The sequence below is a fragment of the Salvelinus namaycush genome, chromosome 8, assembly GCF_016432855.1.
Source record: "Salvelinus namaycush isolate Seneca chromosome 8, SaNama_1.0, whole genome shotgun sequence".
Lineage (NCBI taxonomy): Eukaryota > Metazoa > Chordata > Actinopteri > Salmoniformes > Salmonidae > Salvelinus > Salvelinus namaycush.
The window spans coordinates 28,524,879-28,542,177 of NC_052314.1; the positions used below are offsets into that span (position 1 = coordinate 28,524,879).

At 42.0% G+C, this 17,299-nt stretch overlaps 1 protein-coding gene across 3 annotated transcripts in view; it reads right to left on the minus strand.

The window, feature by feature from the left end:
- The window catches only part of LOC120052596 (capping protein, Arp2/3 and myosin-I linker protein 3-like), a 53,710-nt gene that overhangs the window by 32,811 nt on the left and 3,600 nt on the right, over positions 1-17,299 (minus strand). For all 3 annotated transcript variants that reach the window (XR_005477391.1, XM_038999597.1, XM_038999596.1), the window contains exons 3-18: positions 15,763-15,813; positions 15,613-15,672; positions 15,142-15,263; positions 14,926-15,020; positions 12,401-12,471; positions 9,463-9,536; positions 9,234-9,309; positions 9,053-9,141; positions 8,820-8,914; positions 8,635-8,721; positions 7,894-8,003; positions 6,549-6,626; positions 6,284-6,360; positions 5,190-5,294; positions 4,876-4,945; positions 2,296-2,377 (exon numbers count right to left, since the gene is read on the minus strand). Coding sequence is in view for 2 of the 3 variants with exons in the window: in XM_038999597.1 (XP_038855525.1) it covers positions 2,296-2,377; positions 4,876-4,945; positions 5,190-5,294; positions 6,284-6,360; positions 6,549-6,626; positions 7,894-8,003; positions 8,635-8,721; positions 8,820-8,914; positions 9,053-9,141; positions 9,234-9,309; positions 9,463-9,536; positions 12,401-12,471; positions 14,926-15,020; positions 15,142-15,263; positions 15,613-15,672; positions 15,763-15,813 (1,342 nt within the window). In the remaining variant the exon portion in view is untranslated. The remainder of the gene's footprint in view (positions 1-2,295; positions 2,378-4,875; positions 4,946-5,189; positions 5,295-6,283; positions 6,361-6,548; positions 6,627-7,893; positions 8,004-8,634; positions 8,722-8,819; positions 8,915-9,052; positions 9,142-9,233; positions 9,310-9,462; positions 9,537-12,400; positions 12,472-14,925; positions 15,021-15,141; positions 15,264-15,612; positions 15,673-15,762; positions 15,814-17,299) is intronic.

Sequence of the window (17,299 nt, forward strand, 5' to 3'; positions counted from 1 at the left end):
TTCTTGGTGATTTAAATATTGACTGGCTTTCATCAAACTGCCCACTCAAGAAAAAGCTTCAAACTGTAACTAGTGCCTGCAACCTGGTTCAGGTTATCAGTCAATCTACCAGGGTAGTTACAACAGCACAGGAATGAAATCATCAACATGTATTGATCACATCTTTACTAATGCTGCAGAAATTTGCTTTAAAGCAGTATCTAAATCCATCAGATGTAGTGATCACAATATAGTAGCCATATCTAGGAAAACTAAAGATCCAAAGGCTGGGCCTAATATAGTGTATAAGAGGTCATACAATAAGTTTTGTAGTGATTCCTATGTTGTTCGTATGTTGTAAAGAATAATTGTTGGTCTGTGGTGTGTAATGAGGACCAATCAGACGCTGCACTTGACACATTTATGAAATTGCTTTACTAATAAGCATGCACCCATTAAGAAAATTACTGTAAAAACTGTTAAATCCCCATGGATTGATGAGGAATTGAAAAATTGTATGGTTGAGAGGGACGAGGCAAAAGGAATGGCAAATAAGTCTGGCTGCGAAATCTATTGAGAAATCATGTGACTAAACTAAATAAAAATAATAAGAAACTATACAATGAAACAAAGATAAATGATAGAAAGAATGATGGGAAAAAGCTTTGGAGCACCTTAAATGAAATGAATGGCAAAAAGGCAAACTCAGCTCCATCATTCATTGAATCAGATGGCTCATTCATCACAAAACCCAGTGATATTGCCAATTACTTTAATGATTTTTTCAGTTGCAAGATTAGCAAACTTAGGCATGACATGCCAGCAACAAGCACTGACACTGCACATCCAAGTATAACTGATCATATTTGGAAAGACAAGCATTGTAATTTTGAATTCTGTAAAGTCAGTATGGAATAGGTGAAAAAAAATGACAAGCCACGATATTGCGGACGATATTTCCACTCCTATTTGCCGTATCTTCAATCTAAGCTAACTAGAAAGTGTGTGCCCTCAGGCCTGGAGGGAAGCAAAAGTAATTCCGCTACCCATGAATAGTAAAGCCCCCTTTACTGGCTCAAATAGCCGACCAATCAGCCTGTTACCAACCCTTAGTAAACTTTGGGGAAAAATGGTGTTTGACCAGATACAATGCTATTTTACAGTAAACAAATTGACAACAGACTTTCAGCACGCTTATAGGAAGGACATTCAACAAGCACAGCACTTACACAAATGACTGATGATTGGCTGAGAGAAATTGATGATAAAAAGCTGTTTTGTTATATTATCGATCATAGTCTGCTACTGGAAAAACATATATATTGTGGCTTTACACCTCCTGCTATATTGTGGATAAAGAGTTACTTGTCTAACAGAACACAGAGGGTGTTCTTTAATGGAAGCCTCTCCAATATAATTTAGGTGTGCCAGTGTGTCTATGTACACTACCGGTCAAAAGTTTTAGAACACCTACTCATTCAAGGGTTTTTCTTAATTTTTACTATTTTCTACATTGTAGAATAATAGTGAAGACATCACAATTATGAAATAACACATATGGAATCATGTAGTAACCAAAAAAGTGTTAAACAAATCAAAGCGTTACTCTGCCACTATCAACAAGGCAGGTCATTCAGGCTCTAGTTTTGTCGCACCTGGACTACTGTTCAGTCGTGTGGTCAGGTGCCACAAAGAGAGATGTCGGAAAATTATAATTGGCTCAGAACAGGGCAGCACGGCTGGCCCATAAATGTACACAGAGAGCTAACATTAATAATATGCATGCAAATCTCTCATGGCTCATGGCTCAAAGTGGAGGAGATATTGATTTTATCACTACTTGTTTTTTGTAAGAAGTGTTGTCTGTTTAAACTACTAGCACACAGCTCAGACACCCATGCATGCCCCACAGGACATGCCACCAGAGGTCTCTTCACAGTTCCAAAGTCCAGAACAGACTATGGGAGGCGCACAGTACTATGTAGAGCCATGGCTAAATGGAACTCTATTCCACATCATGTAAGTAATGCAAGCATTAGTGTCAGATAAAATAAACAGATAAAAATACACCTTATGGAACAGCGGGGACTGTGAAGAGACACACACACAGGCATAGACAGACGCTTACACATACACATGGTAAGACACGCACTCTACCCACACGTACAAATTCATTTCTACACACTTTCTACCTGGTTTAAGTTGTTTAAGTTCAGAAAGGAGTATCTTTGTACTCAGACCTCTTTGGGTCGCGACTGGTGTAGAGTGCAGTGTACCACACTGTGCCATAGTGGTGCAGTCTGTCATTGTGCTCACCGTTGTCAGAGATGTCCAGGGTGGCGATGGAGGAGACCCTGGGGAACAGCTCCTGGATCACAGCAGCTCCTGCAGATTTCAGCTGGGACAGAGAGAGAGAGAGAGAGAGAGACAGAGACAGAGAGCGCGCGGGCACACGCGAGAGAGAGAGAGAGAGAAAGACAACATTTGTGGAAGGAGGACTTTTAAAGCACAATAAGACGAGACCTTGAGAAAAGATCGTTTCTATGTACAGTGCCTTCGGAAACGTATTCAGACCCCTCAACTTTTCCCACATTTTGTTACGTTACAGCCTTATTCTAAAAATGAATAAATCGTTTTTCCCCCTCATCAATCTACACACAATACCCCATAATGAAAAAGCAAAAACAGGTTTTGAGAAACTGAAATATTACATTTACATAAGAATTCAGACCCTTTACTCAGTACTTTGTTGAAGCAACTTTGGCTGCGATTACAGCATCAAGTCTTCTTGGGTATGACGCTACAAGCTTGACACACCTGTATTTGGGGAGTTTCTCACATTCTTCTCTGCAGATCCTCTAAAGCTCTTTCAGGTTGAATGGGGAGAGTTGCTGCACAACTATTTTCAGGTCTCTATAAGAGATGTTCAATCAGGTTCAAGTCCGGCTCTGGCTGGGCCACTCAAGGACATTCAGAGACTTGACCTGAACCACTCCTGCATTGTCTTGGCTGTGTGCTTAGGGTCGTTGTCCTGTTGGAAGGTGAACCTTCGTCCCAGTCTGAGGTCCTGAGCGCTCTGGAGCTGGTTTTCATTAAGGATCTCTCTGTACTTTGCTCCGTTCATCTTTGCCTCCATCCTGACTAGTCTCCCAGTCCCTGCCACTGACATCCCCACAGCATGATGCTGCCACCACCATGCTTCACTCTAGGGATGGTGCCAGGTTTCCTCCAGATGTGATGCTTGGCATTCAGGCCAAAAAGTTCAATCTTGGTTTCATCAGACCGGAGAATCTTATTTCTCATGGTCTGAGAGTCCTTTAGGTGCCTTTTGGCAAACTTCAAGCGGGCTGTCATGTGCCTTTTACTAAGGAGCGGCTTCCGTCTGGCCACTCTAACATAAAGGCCTGATTGGTGGAGTGCTGCAGAGATGGTTGTCCTTCTGGAAGGTTCTCCCATCTCCCCAGAGGATCTCTGGAGCTCTGTCAGAGTGATCATCGGGTTCTTGGCCACCTCCATGACCAAGGCCCTTCTCCCCCGATTGCTCAGTTTGGCCGGGCGGCCAGCTCTAGGAAGAGTCTTGGTGGTTCCAAACTTTTTCCATTTAAGAATGATGGAGGCCACTGTGTTCTTGGGGACTTTCAATGCTGCAGAATATTTGTTGGTACCCTTCCTCAGATCTGTGCCTCGACACAATCCTGTCTCGGAGCTCTACGGACAATTGCTTCGACCTCATGGCTTGGTTTTTGCTCTGACATGCACTGTCAACTGTGGGACCTTACAGTGCATTCGGAATGTATTCAGACCCCTTGACTTTTTCCACATTTTGTTACATTACAGCCTTATTCTAAAATGGATGAAATAGTATTTGGAAATTTATTACAAATTAAAACTGAAATATTACATTTACCACAGGTGGACTCCAATCAAGTTGTAGAAACATCTCAAATATGATCAATGGAAACAAGATGCACCTGAGCTCAATTTCGAGTCTCATAGCAAAGGGTCTGAATAATGTAAATAAGGTATTTCTGTTTTTTTGACATTTCTAGAAACTTGTTCTTGCTTTGTCATTATGGGGTATTGTGTGTAGATAAATAGCTGCGCAGCAACACTCCTCATCCAACCTGACAAAGCTTGAGAGGATCTGCTGAGAAGCATGGAAGAAACTCCCCAAATACAGGTGTGCCAAGCTTGTTGCATCATACCCAAGACTCAATGCTGTAACAGCTGTCAAAGGTGCTTCAACAAAGTACTGAGGAAAGGGTCTGAATACTTATGTAAATGTAATATTTTATTTTTTATAAATGAGCAAAAATTTATTAAAACCTGTTTTTGCTTTGTCATTGTGGGGAATTGTGTATTGAAAAAAAGGGAAGGGGTCTGAATACTTTCCGAATGCACTGTATATAGACAGGCGTGTGCCTTCCAAATAATTTCCAATCAATTGAATTTAGCACAGGTGTACTCCAAACATGTTGTAGAAACATCTCAAGGATGATCAATGGAAACAGGATGCACCTGGGCTCAATTTCAAGTCTCATAGCAAAGGGTCTGAATACTTATGTAAATAAGGTATTTCTGTTTTTTATTTTTTATAAATGTGCCCCAAAAAATGTAACCTGTTTTTGCTCGGGGGTATTGTGTGTAGATTGCTGAGGATTTTTTTTTTTACTTAATCAATTTCAGAATAAGGCTGTAACGTAACAAAATGGGGAAAAAGTCAAGGGGTCTGAATACATTCCGCAGGCACTCTATATCTACTGTACACTAAGTCCTTACTTGAAACATAAGAAAAGAATGCCAGAGAGACAGAGATGGGAAATTATAAAGGCCAGCAGGAATTGAATGTTCTTTGTGCAGAGTGACAGACAAACAGACAGAAAGACAGACTTGTACCTCACAGCCACTGATGTCCAAGTGAAGGTCATTAATGTGAGGGTTTGTGGTCAGACCTATGAAAAGAGACCTAAAGAAAGACAGAATGGGAAGAAAATACAAACAATATGTGATAGGTGGAAAGGGTATTGACTTGTTTTACAACAACAAAGACCATTTTTCCTCCTCCTCTGTCTGCAAGTTCACACCCTTTAACTCAGTCTCAAGTGCCATAGCGACCGGTGTGTTGTGCAGCTAAACTTGCCCCTGTCATTCTAGTGAGCTGTAGGTGTGTGAGAGAGAGCAGGGGAGAATAGGAGAATAGGGGAACTGACCTCAGGGCATCAGGGGGTAACTTCATAGAGGCCAGGCTGACATGGGTGAGACTGAAGGCCGAGCTGAAGAACTGGCGGAACAACGGCAAGGTCTCCTTCACTTTCCTAGGAGAAGAGAGAGGTCAGAGGGAGATGAACGAGAGTGTAACGGCGTTCCTCCTCCTCTTCATCCGAAGAGGAGGAGCAGGGATTGAACCAAACTGCAGCGTTGTATTTAGACATAATGAATTAATTCCAGTGTAGACAAAAAACACGAACTTCACTTGAATACTTACAAAATAACAAAACGAATGTAGACAAACCTGAACATACGAACTTACATATAACACGAAGAACGCACAAACAGGAAAAATGACTACATAAACGATGAACGAACGAAACAGTCCCGTATGGTGCAAACAAACACAGACACGGAAGACAACCACCCACAACAAACAGTGTGAAAACACCTACCTTAATATGACTCTCAATCAGAGGAAATGAAAACCACCTGCCTCTAATTGAGAGCCATATCAGGTCACCCTTTAAACCAACATAGAAACAGAAAACATAGACTGCCCACCCAAACTCACGTCCTGACCAACTAACACATACAAAAACTAACAGAAAATAGGTCAGGAACGTGACAGAGAGAGGAGAGGGAGAGCAAAAGGAGGTATAGATGAGCGGTATAAAGTGGCGAGAGGATTGAGATTAAATGAGAAAGAGAGAGAAAATGAAGCTGGCCAAAGAGGAGGGAGCAAGTTGGGTCAGATGATGAATAGCTCTGCTTAAATATTCATGAGTCTTATCTATGCAGACAGCTCTGCAAGTTCTCGTTTAAATCGACCCGACACACCCACAGAGAGGAAACACAATGTTCCAGCGGTTCCCACAAAGCTCATTTCTGATTTCTCATTTGAGGGAGCAACAGAGATAAAGGCAGATAGAGAGAGTGAAAAGAAAAAGAGAGAGAGCAAAAGATGAAGCCTGAGGATTTCTGAAGAAGAAAAGATTTCTTGCTAAAATTAGTGTTCTATCTTCACTCAGAGCCTCAAAGCGTTTTTCTGCCACATCACACCAAATAAATAGTTAATCTCAAATATGTGACTAACCTGTGTGAGAAGGAATTTTTGGAGAGATTCAAGTAGGAGAGATCAGCACAACACCCCCTCAGCAGAGCCCCAAATAGCTACGCGAGAGAGGAGAGACAGTTGTGTTGTGCAATTTTAGTGGGAAAGAGAAAAAGATAGGGGTTGAGGATTATAGAGGATGAAAAACAGAGACAGAGGTTGCAAAGGGTGTAGAGAAACTCATTAAATCCTACATTATATAAGTGTGCAAATGAAAATCTAACTCACAGAGCCACTAGATACTCACAGAGTCAACGGCACAGTCAGTGTCAGACAGGTCCAAATGGACCAGACAATTAGGCTGGGAAAGGAAAAGGTACAGATTCTGTAGAACGAGAGAGAAAAGACGATAATGTTTAACTGAGAAACTCACGCATAAGGCATAATCAGGGCATTTACTTTACCTTTGGTTTGTATACAAAGTGTGAGTGTATGTACACTGAGTTTACGAAACATTAGGAACACCTTCCTAATATTGAGTTGCAACCCCTTTTGCCCTCAGAACAGCTTCAATTCGCCAGGGCATGGACTACATGGTGTCAAAAGTGTTCCAGAGGGATGCTGGCCCATGTTGACTCCAATACTTCCCACAGTTGTGTCAAGTTGGCTAGATGGGGCCTCCCGAGTGGCGCAGTGGTCTAAGGCACTGCATCGCAATGCTAGCTGTGCCACTAGAGATCCTGGTTTGAGTCCAGGCTCTGTCGCAGTCGGCCGCGCCCGGGAGACCCATGGGGCGGTGAACAATTGACCCAGCGTCGTCCGGGTTAGGGGAGGGTTTGCCGGCAGGGATGTTCTTGTCCCATTGCGCTCTAGCAACTCCTGTGGCGGGCTGGGCGCAATGCACGCTGACACGGTCGCCAGGTGTACGGTGTTTCCTCCGACACATTGGTGCGGCTGACTTCCGGGTTAAGCGGCATTGTGTCAAGAAGCAGTGCGGCCCGAGTCCATACGGGAGTTGCAGTGATGGGACAAGACTGTAACTACCAATTGGATACCACGAAATTGGTGAGAAAAAGGGGTAAAAAAAAAAGTTTTTATAAATAAATAACATTTAAAAAAGACAAATAACAATAATAAAAAGTTGGCTGGGTTGTGTTTCGGAGCAGGCACGACTCTCGACCTTCGCCTCTCCCGAGTCCATACGGGAGTTGCAGTGATGGGACAAGACTGTAACTACCAATTGGATACCACGAAATTGGGTATCCAATGTCCAATGTCCATTCTTGATACACACGGGAAACTGTTGAGTGTGGAAAACCCAGCAGCACTGCAGTTCTTGACACAATCAATCTGTTGCGCCTGGCACCTACTACCATACCCCGTTCAAAGGCACTTAAATATTTTGTCTAGCCCATTCACCCTCTGAATGGCACACATACACAATCCATGGATCAATTGTCTCAAGACTTAAAAATCCTTCTTTAACCTGTCTTCTCCCCTTCATCTACACTGATTAATGTGGATTTAACAAGTGACATCAATAAGGGATCATATCTTTCACCTGGATTCACCTGGTCAGTCTATGATAAGAGCAGGTGTTCCCAATGGTTTGTACACTCAGTGTATGCGTTTATGTGTGTGTGTTTTCTGACCGAAGCGTCCTCCCCAGACAGGACCCCAGGGTTCTTGCTCAGGTCCAGGTGCAGTAGAGAGTTGGAATACTCATCACTGGAGCACAGAGCCTGAGACAGAGACACCACACCTGAGACACACAGAGAGGGTGAGGGGGAAGCCAAGAGAGATGCATTCAGCTAGCTAATGCAAATTTACCAAAGAGGGGGGGAAAACACTTCAGAACATTTTGAATTATGTGATTCTCACCTACATCTGTCAGCAGAATCAGACTGTGTAAACGTGTGTGGTATCATTCTTAATTCAATATTCAGTATTCAAACTCTCAATAAGTGTGGGAAGTAATAGAGAGCAGGTCGCCTGAAAGATGGTTACCATGGGGACACATCGTAAATCTTGAAGCTGTTGTATAGTAGACACAAAACATGACAACACACTGAGCTGTTCAGGGGGGACTTACAGGGGGTACAGAGGTTTATATCACCTCAGCTATAAATCTAGCATGCATGGCTTAGTGACCTGTTCAATCAGCTGTTGCAGCTTCATAAAACCCAAATGTAGTCAAAGGTGTTCATTAACTGATTCTCCAGCTGACTGTCCCTGTCTGCTGAGTTACTGCCCTGTATTAATGTCAGGGGACGCTGAGGGGATGTGTATGCTTCTGTAACATGGAGGAGGACAGGGAGGTGGGGCCTTCTCTCTGGGTGGGGCTGGTAGAGAGAATGAGAGATGGAAGGATGGAGAGATGAAGCAGTCCAAACCTTTGGAGTTAAGGGAGGTCTTGGAGAGGTTGAGGAGACGCAGTCCTTTACTGAGACGACACACCTGCTGGATGAGGTTAGACACACCTACACCAAAAGCAAGAGACAGAGGGAGGAGAGATGTCACTAAAACAGAAATAGGCAAATGTGTGAGTCTAAAAGGAAATAAGGCATCTGCTTGGTACCTTGGTTGTCCAATGTGTTGTGTGCCAAGTTCAGAGAGTGGATGACAGCAGCAGGATTCTCTGAGAGCGCAACTGACAGCTTCTGCGCAAAGTCACTGAAACATACACAATATACAATACACACATTTGGACGTAGACACAATGACACAAACAAACACTCTTTCTCTCGTTCCAATACTCTTCTTAGTCATAAAGAAAGAGTAAGAGAGTTTTGTGAAGAAAGGAAAACTCACGATTTGAGACCAGCATTCTCCAGAGTGAGCTCTTCCAGGCTGGAGGATTTACTGAGTGTGTGCAAAACCTGCTCACTGACCTCTGACCCCTGAAATGAAAAATATATTGTGTCATTACATGCTTATAACTTCTTTCAATTACCATTGAAACACACGGAGATACAGACAGAACGATACTTACTATGCGTAGGTCCTTACAGTATAGTTTGGTGAACCAGGTGTTGTATGCCATTGAGGCCACAATCACTGCCAAGTCCCTGTCACAAACACACAACAATAACTGTATCGAAACGGGTACATTTTTAAAATACCCTCGATATTAATTTAGCAGCTGGATTTGTTTAGGCTGCAGCAGCATTCATTTGATAGCGTCTGCTCTCTTTCTTTCTCTCCCTCTCCCATTCTCTCACCTGCTCTCCAGGTGGCTGAAGTCCACTAGGTTAAACTCCCTGTTGTCTTGAGAGTGATAGATAGTGTCCACATCCTAGGAGCAAGATTACCCATGAGTCCACTTGCTATAGTATATTACCCCCTCATTTGAAAGTGCAGTGTTCTTATTTTTTCGCCTTCAGAAAGTATACACACACCTTGCCTTTTTCAACATTTTGTTGTGTTAGAGCCTGAATTAAAATTGGGATGTTGTGTCACTGGCCTACATGAAATACCCCATAATGTCAAAGTGGAATTAAGTTTTTATACATTTTTACTCATTAATCAAAAATGAAAAGCTGAAATGTCTTGAGTCAATAAGTAGGTAGCCTATTGGTAGCCTAATGTTTAGAGCGTTGGGCCAGTAACTGAAAGGTTACTGGATCTAATCCCTGAGCTGACAAGGTAAAAATCAGTCGTTCTGCCCCTGAGCAAGGCAGTTAACCCACTGTTTAGAGGCAAAAGAAACACACACCTATTTAGGCGAGGTGCTGGCTAGCGGAGTGGAACACTTTAAAAAAATTAAGGAGAGCCGCACACTCTAGGAGCTCAGATGCAAAAATGTAATGTCCAACGTTTCGACAGACAACGTGTCTTCATCAGGGTATAATGACAAACACTGCGGGGTGACTCATTTAGATAGTGTCAAAAGACACACACAGATGTCTGTAATCATGGCCGGGTGTGGCCTGATATCATTGGCTAATTCTCATATATTAAAATAGCATACAAAAAACATAAATGGATAGCGTACGATCATAGATAAAAATTTGGCTACATAAGCCTACAAACATTTACAATAGCAAAATCACAATAATCACAAGAATGGCTTCAGATCAAAGTCTACGTTGAGACCGAAGGGAGCAAGGGTCTTTAAATTAAAGATCCAGGCAGCCTCTCGTTTTAACAATAAATTGTCGTGGTCACCCCCCTCTTCTAGGGAGGGTGACATGTTCGATACCAATATAACGTATAGACGAAATCGAGTGGTTTTCTTCCAAAAAGTGGGCCGCAACTGGGTAAGTCGGGTTTTTGCACCTAATGGTGCTACAATGCTCAGAGATACATACTTTTAATTCACACTTTGTTTTACCCACATAATTTTTACCACAAGGACAAGTTATAAGATAAATAACTGCCTTAGTGGAGCACATGATAACACCTTTGATTGGGATCTGTTTCCCTGTTTGGGGGTGTTTGAAGGATCTACATTTATAAGTGCCATTGCATTGAGCACAGACATTACACTTGTAGTTTCCATCCAGTAGGGGCGCAAATACACGTTGTGCAGGGATATCTTGGGGTGGTAAATCAGAATTTACCAATTGATCTCTGAGGTTTCTGCCCCGCGAGAATACGACCAAGGGAAGGTCCAAAAACACATTACCGATACTATCATCGGATCTTATAATGTGCCAAAAAATATATATATTTTTTGCATCTGGGCTCCTAAAGTGTGCGGCTCTCCTTTATTTTTTAAAGTTAACCCACTGTTCCCTGGGCACCGAAGACGTGGATGTTGATTATGGCAGCCCTCTGATTCAGAGGGGTTGGGTTAAATGTGGAAGACACATTTCAGTTGAATGCATTCAGTTGTACAACTGACTAGGTATCCCCTATTCAACCCCTTTGTTATGGAAAGCCTAAATAAGTTCAGGAGTACAAATGTGCTTAACAAATCACATAATAGTTTGCATGGACTCACTCTCTCACTCTGTGTGCAATAATAGTGTTTAACATGACTACCTCATCTCTGTACCCCAAACATACAATTATTTGTAAGGTCCCTCAATCTAGCAGTGAATTTTAAACACAGATTCAATCACAAAGATCAGCGAGGTTTTCCAATGCCTCGCAAAGAAGGGCACCTATTTGGAGATGGATAAAAAAACGCAGACATTGAATATCCATTTGAGCATGGTGAAGTTATTAATTACACTTTGGATGGTGTATCAATACACACAGTCACTACAAAGACACAGGCGTCCTTCCTAACTCAGTTGCCGGAGAGGAAGGAAACCGCTCTGGGATTCAACCATGAAGCAAATGGTGACTTTAAAACAGTTACAGAGTTTAATGGCTGTGATAGGAGAAAACTGAAAACACATGCATCCTGTTTGCAATAAGGTACTAAAGTAAAACTGCAAAGAAATTGGCAAAGAAATTAACTTTATGTGTTATGTTTGGGGCAAATCCATCACAACCATCACTGAGTGCCACTTTTTCAAGCATGGTGGTGGCTGCACATGTTATGGTTATGCTTGTCATCGGGAAGGACTAGATAGTTTTTAGGATAAATAGAAACAGAATAGAGCTAAGCACAAGCAAAATCCTAGAGGAAAACCTGGTTCAGTCTACTTTCACTGGGAGACAAATTCACCTTTCAGCAGGACAATAACCTACAACACAAGGTCAAATATACACTGGAGTAGCTTACCAAGATGACATTGAACGTTCCTGAGTGGACGAGTTACAGTTTTGACTTAAATCAGCTTGAAAATCTAAGGCAAGACTTGAAAATGGTTATCTAGCAATGATCAACTACCAACTTGACAGAGCTTGAATCATTTTTTAAAGAATAATCCAGGTGTACAAAGCTGTGAGAGATTTACCCAGAAAGACTCAGTTGTAATCGCTTCCAAAGGTGCTTCTAACATGTATTGACTCAGAAGTGTGAATACTTATGTTAACTACATATTTATGTATTTAATTTTCTATATTTTTCAACAACAAAAAAAAATCTCTATTTGTCATTATAGGGTATTGTGTGTAGATGGGTTGAAAAATATGTTATCAATTTTGAATTCAGGCTGTAACACAATGAAATGTGGAATAAGTCAAGTGGTATGAATACTTTGTGAAAGCACTATAACAGTCCATTGCACTAACACACAACAAGCCTACTCCCATAGCTCTTACCCACTGCACTTCCTCTTTGCAGCTGATTCCATTGTAGTCACACAGGGCAGCGTAGGTCTCGGAAAACCCTCCTGAGACGGACAGAGAGGAAGAAAAATAGATGATGGTGAGAGAGGAGGGTTTTAACCTTTTACTGCATTGGGCTAAATAGGGGTCACACAGAGTGTTTCTTGGTAGTCTTAAACAAATCTACTCTGAAACAAAACTATACACCTCACACACATTGTTATTGGCTTAACAAAAGAAGACACCTGTACCATGTCAGATATAGAGTTGAAATGTATTATAACAAAACCAGTACCAATTTTCTACATTGCAGAATAATAGTGAAGACATCAAAACTATGAAATAACACATACGGAATCATGTAGTAACCAAAAAAGTGTTAAACAAATCAAAATATATTTGAGATTTGAGATTCTTCAAAGTAGTCACCCTTTGCTTTGAATACAGCTTTGCACACTCTTGGCATTCTCTCAACCAGCTTCATGGGGTAGGCACCTGAAATGCATTTCAATTAGGTGTGCCTTGTTAAAAGTTCATTTCTGGAATTTCTTTCCTTCTTAATGCGTTTGAGTCAATCAGTTGTGTTGTGACAAGGTAGGGGAGGTATACAGAAGATAGTCCTATTTGGTAAGAGACCAAGTCCATATTATGGCAAGAACAGCTCAAATAAGCAAAGAGAAACGACAGTCCATCATTCATTTAAGACATGAAGGTCAGTCAATACGGAACATTTCAAGAACTTTGAAAGTTTCTTCAAGTGCAGTCGCAAATACCACCAAGCGCTGTGATGAAACTGGCTCTCATGAGGACCCCCACCAGAAAAGAAGACCCAGAGTTATCTCTGCCGCAGAGGATAAGTTCATTAGAGTTACCAGCCTCAGAAATTGCAGCCCAAATAAATGCTTCACAGAATTCAAGTAACAGACACATCTTAACATTAACTGTTCAGAGGAGACTGTGTGAATCAGGCCTTCATGGTCGAATTGCTGCAAAGAAACCACTACTTAAGGACACCAATAAGAAGAAGAAACTTGTTTGGGCCAAGAAACACGAGTAATGGACATTAGACCAGTAGAAATGATGAGTCCAAATGTGAGATTTTTGGTTCCAACTGCCATGCATTTGTGAGATGCAGAGTAGGTGAACGGATGATCTCCGCATGTGTGGTTCCCACCGTGAAGCATGGAGGAGGAGGTGTGATTGTGTGGGGCTTCTTTGCTGGTGACACTGTCTGTGATTTATTTAGAATTCTAGGCACACTTACAGTGGTTCCTCAATTAAAAGTTTTGAGATTATGCCACGGGATTTAGAGGTAATTTGTGGTATAGTATGTTACCCTGCATCAGTGCTTCATTGCTCCAAACCACCGCAAGGGGGAGTTAGAGCACTGATTATGCTTTTGGGTCCCAATTTGTCTCTACCTGACAATGAATGGGCGATTTAAACCAAATAGAAACTGATAATTGTGCACGACTTCAAATTTGAATTTCAATTAACTGAATGATGAGGATGAAGGTATACTGCAGTATGACGCAACTTTTACAGGAAGAACCACTGTCACCAGCATGGCTACCACAGCATTCTGCAGCGATACGCCATCCCATCTGGTTTGCGCTTAGTGGGACTATCATTTGTTTTTCAACAGGACAATGACCCAACACACCTCCAGGCTATGTAAGGGCCAAGATGAGAGTGATGGAGTGCTGCATCAGATCACCTGGCCTCCACAATCACCTGACCTCAACCCAATTGAGATGGTTTGGGATGAGTTGGACCGCAGAGTGAAGGAAAAGCAGCCAACAAGTGCTCAGCATATGTGGGAACTCCTTCAAGACTGTTGGAAAAGCATTCCAGGTGAAGCTGGTTGAGAGAATTCCAAAAGTGTGCAAAGCTGTCATCAAGGCAAAGGTTGACTACTTTGAAGAATTTCAAATATAAAATATATTTTGAATTGTTTAAAAGTTGTTGGTTACTATATGATTCCATATGTGTTATTTCATAGTTTTGATGTCTTCACTATTATTCTACAATATAGAAAATATAAAGAAAAACCCTTGAATGAGTAGGTGTGTCCAAACTCTTGACTGGTACTGTAGAAACACTGGATATTCAGCGTAAAAAAAAACCAATATGTTTATTAATTATGGAATGATTAAAAATATTAACAACATTCCACCCATGAGGCCACTAGAGGGTGATTTGGTTATTTGACTGCTGGACAGGGGTACAGAGCAGGTGTTTGTTTCACTGAGAGAGAGAAAATAGAGATGACAAGCAGTGCAATTACCCTACGTTTACAATGTCTGTGTAAAAAGCTAAGAATTAACTTGAAAATATGTACTGCATGCAGTGCAGTGGGTTTCTCTATCCATTTGTCACTTAATGAGGACCTGCTTTCAGCCTCTCGTTTCAATTTACTCAACAATTTCCTGTCTGTCAATCATCAACTAGAATCTGTCTCTTATGCAGTCTGTATATCTGTGTCCGTCTGTCTTCCTGCCTGTCTGTGTGTTTCTTACCACAGGCCCTCTGGGTTTCAACAGACGTCTCTGAGCTGGGGGAGTACTTCCTGCTTCCCTCAGAAAGGTCACTGTCTGAATGACAGATGGAGGGACTGAGAGAGAGAGAGGGGACAAGTTTCAGAAGGGACATAATAGCTAACATTATTTATAATTTGTCTGGGTTTCAAAGCTGTCAGGTACAGGAGTCTATGCTGCCTGAAAATGGACACTTACGAGAAAACAGAGTTGTTGAATATTCTGGACAGGGCAAAGTTAACGTGGCTGACCACATGACTGAGGTGGTCACGTGACTGAAGCCTCAGGGAATAAGTGGACTTGTCCAAGTCTATGACGACCTGCATAGGAAAACAACAACAACGTCGTTTCAATGAAGAGTGATAGACGGACCAGTGATTTTCGGCATGATGCCAGATAACTAACAGTTAATTGCAGTAAATATCCAAGCAGAGACCGAATTGCTGTAGCTCTACTTACATGAATTAAGATCCTCATACAGTATCTCCACATTGTAGATTAGATTAACTGATTTGATTGATTGCTCAGATGTTGAGATGATGTTGCTAATAGGCCTACTCCATTATAAATCTGTTCAAACAACTAATCAGTTCAAATAAAAGAGGCCACATGGACGATGCACCAACATGGCCATTCAAAACCTCAGTTAATCTGGCATATGTTACTCGCCTGAAACTCTGGGTGACTGTTCATGGCTCGGATCTCCAAGAAGTTAAATGTCACCTCAATCTGTAATAAAAATTCACATTTGTTAACATAATGCTGAGAGTTTGGTGTATGGTAAACAGTAGCTAATGACATAGTGATCATGATGGCTACCTTTGTTGGAACCTTGGCTGTCAGGAAATAGAGTCTCCATGTTGTGAGGACCTGAGTCAGACGGAGAAACATTAGCAAATGACATCCACACTGAGCAAAGGTTCACTGCACATTCAAGACTCACTATGGGCATCCAACGCTCTCGTGGGTTGCCGTGGTAACGGAGAGAGTGAAATGAGGAGTACTCTCTGTATTCACCTATTGATCTGGGCAGGAATCTTTTCTGCCACAGCATCATGCTTTGATGGGCTATGCTGTTTACTGGGGATGATTGCATTCTCAGGATGTGTATTAAGATGGTTTATAGAAATGGTCACAACAATAATAGTTCCATAGGGAAGTGATTTAAAAGCACCCACATTCACCCGTCTGCCCGCGTACACACACACACCCACATGTACTGTACACGTACTCACACACATACAATCACCTTCAGCTACAAACACAATCTCTATATACCCTATTCTCATGCTCCTGTCTCCATCTTTTAGAGGAGAGCGAAGAGCATTTAGTAACTATTGCTACAGCACAGTTTATACTTTTTTTTAACCGGATAAACAAACAGCAAATATGTTTCAGTTGCTCTCTCTGACTCTCGTCCTCTGCTCTTTTTTCTGCTCCTTCGCTCCTGATCATTTGCTTCTTCATCTCTGATGCCCCCTTTAAACATCTCCCTGAGGAGGGATGGAGGAACATTTCTCTTTTCTGCCTTTCTCTCTCTGGCTATCTTTCTCTGCCTCTCTCTCTCTCTCTCTCTCTCTCATTCGTCCTCTCTCTAGAAACACTAGCTAGTACAGTATGCCTTCTTAATAAAATGCAGTAATTTAATTGTGGCTATCCCTCTCTTTTGCATTTCGGGAGAGAGGTGCTTGGTTCTACTCATCAGAGCCAAACACTTGCCGGCAGCCACAACACCCACACACAACAACAGCAAACCACAACGATAGTGTCGGAAGTTACGGAGAGAGAGAGAGAGAGAGAGAAAGAGAGAGAGAGAGAGAGAGAGAGAGAGAGAGAGAGAGAGAGAGAGAGAGAGAGAGAGAGAGAGAGAGAGAAGAGAGAGAGCAAGAGAGACTCCTGCATTCCACCACTTCAAAGACACTGTGTCTGAAGGAGTTAATTAAAACGTAGGGATTGTATCACATTAAGGTGATGAGTAGGGAGGGAGGGTATACTGGGTAGGAGGTGGCAGTGGATACAGTGTGTCAGTACTGTACCATATGAGTATATAGAAGTAAATCATGCTGATGGTGCAGGAGAGACGGGGAAACAGGTCACCCCAGGAGAGAAGTCCTTATCAAAGTCTTCCAGATCAAAGAGACACACTGCACGCATCATATAATTATGTGTCAGTTTTATGTGTCTGTTTTTGGAGAAGAGATGATGCCTGTCTTTTCTTATTGGCTTGATAAGGGGGTAAGGCAACTGTTATACATGAATAAGGTACTTCCAGTACCTGGTTAAATAATTCACAAGCAAGGAAACCAAAGCCTAATTTAAAGTACATGACATGGCCTCAAGCAAACCTGATGGGAGA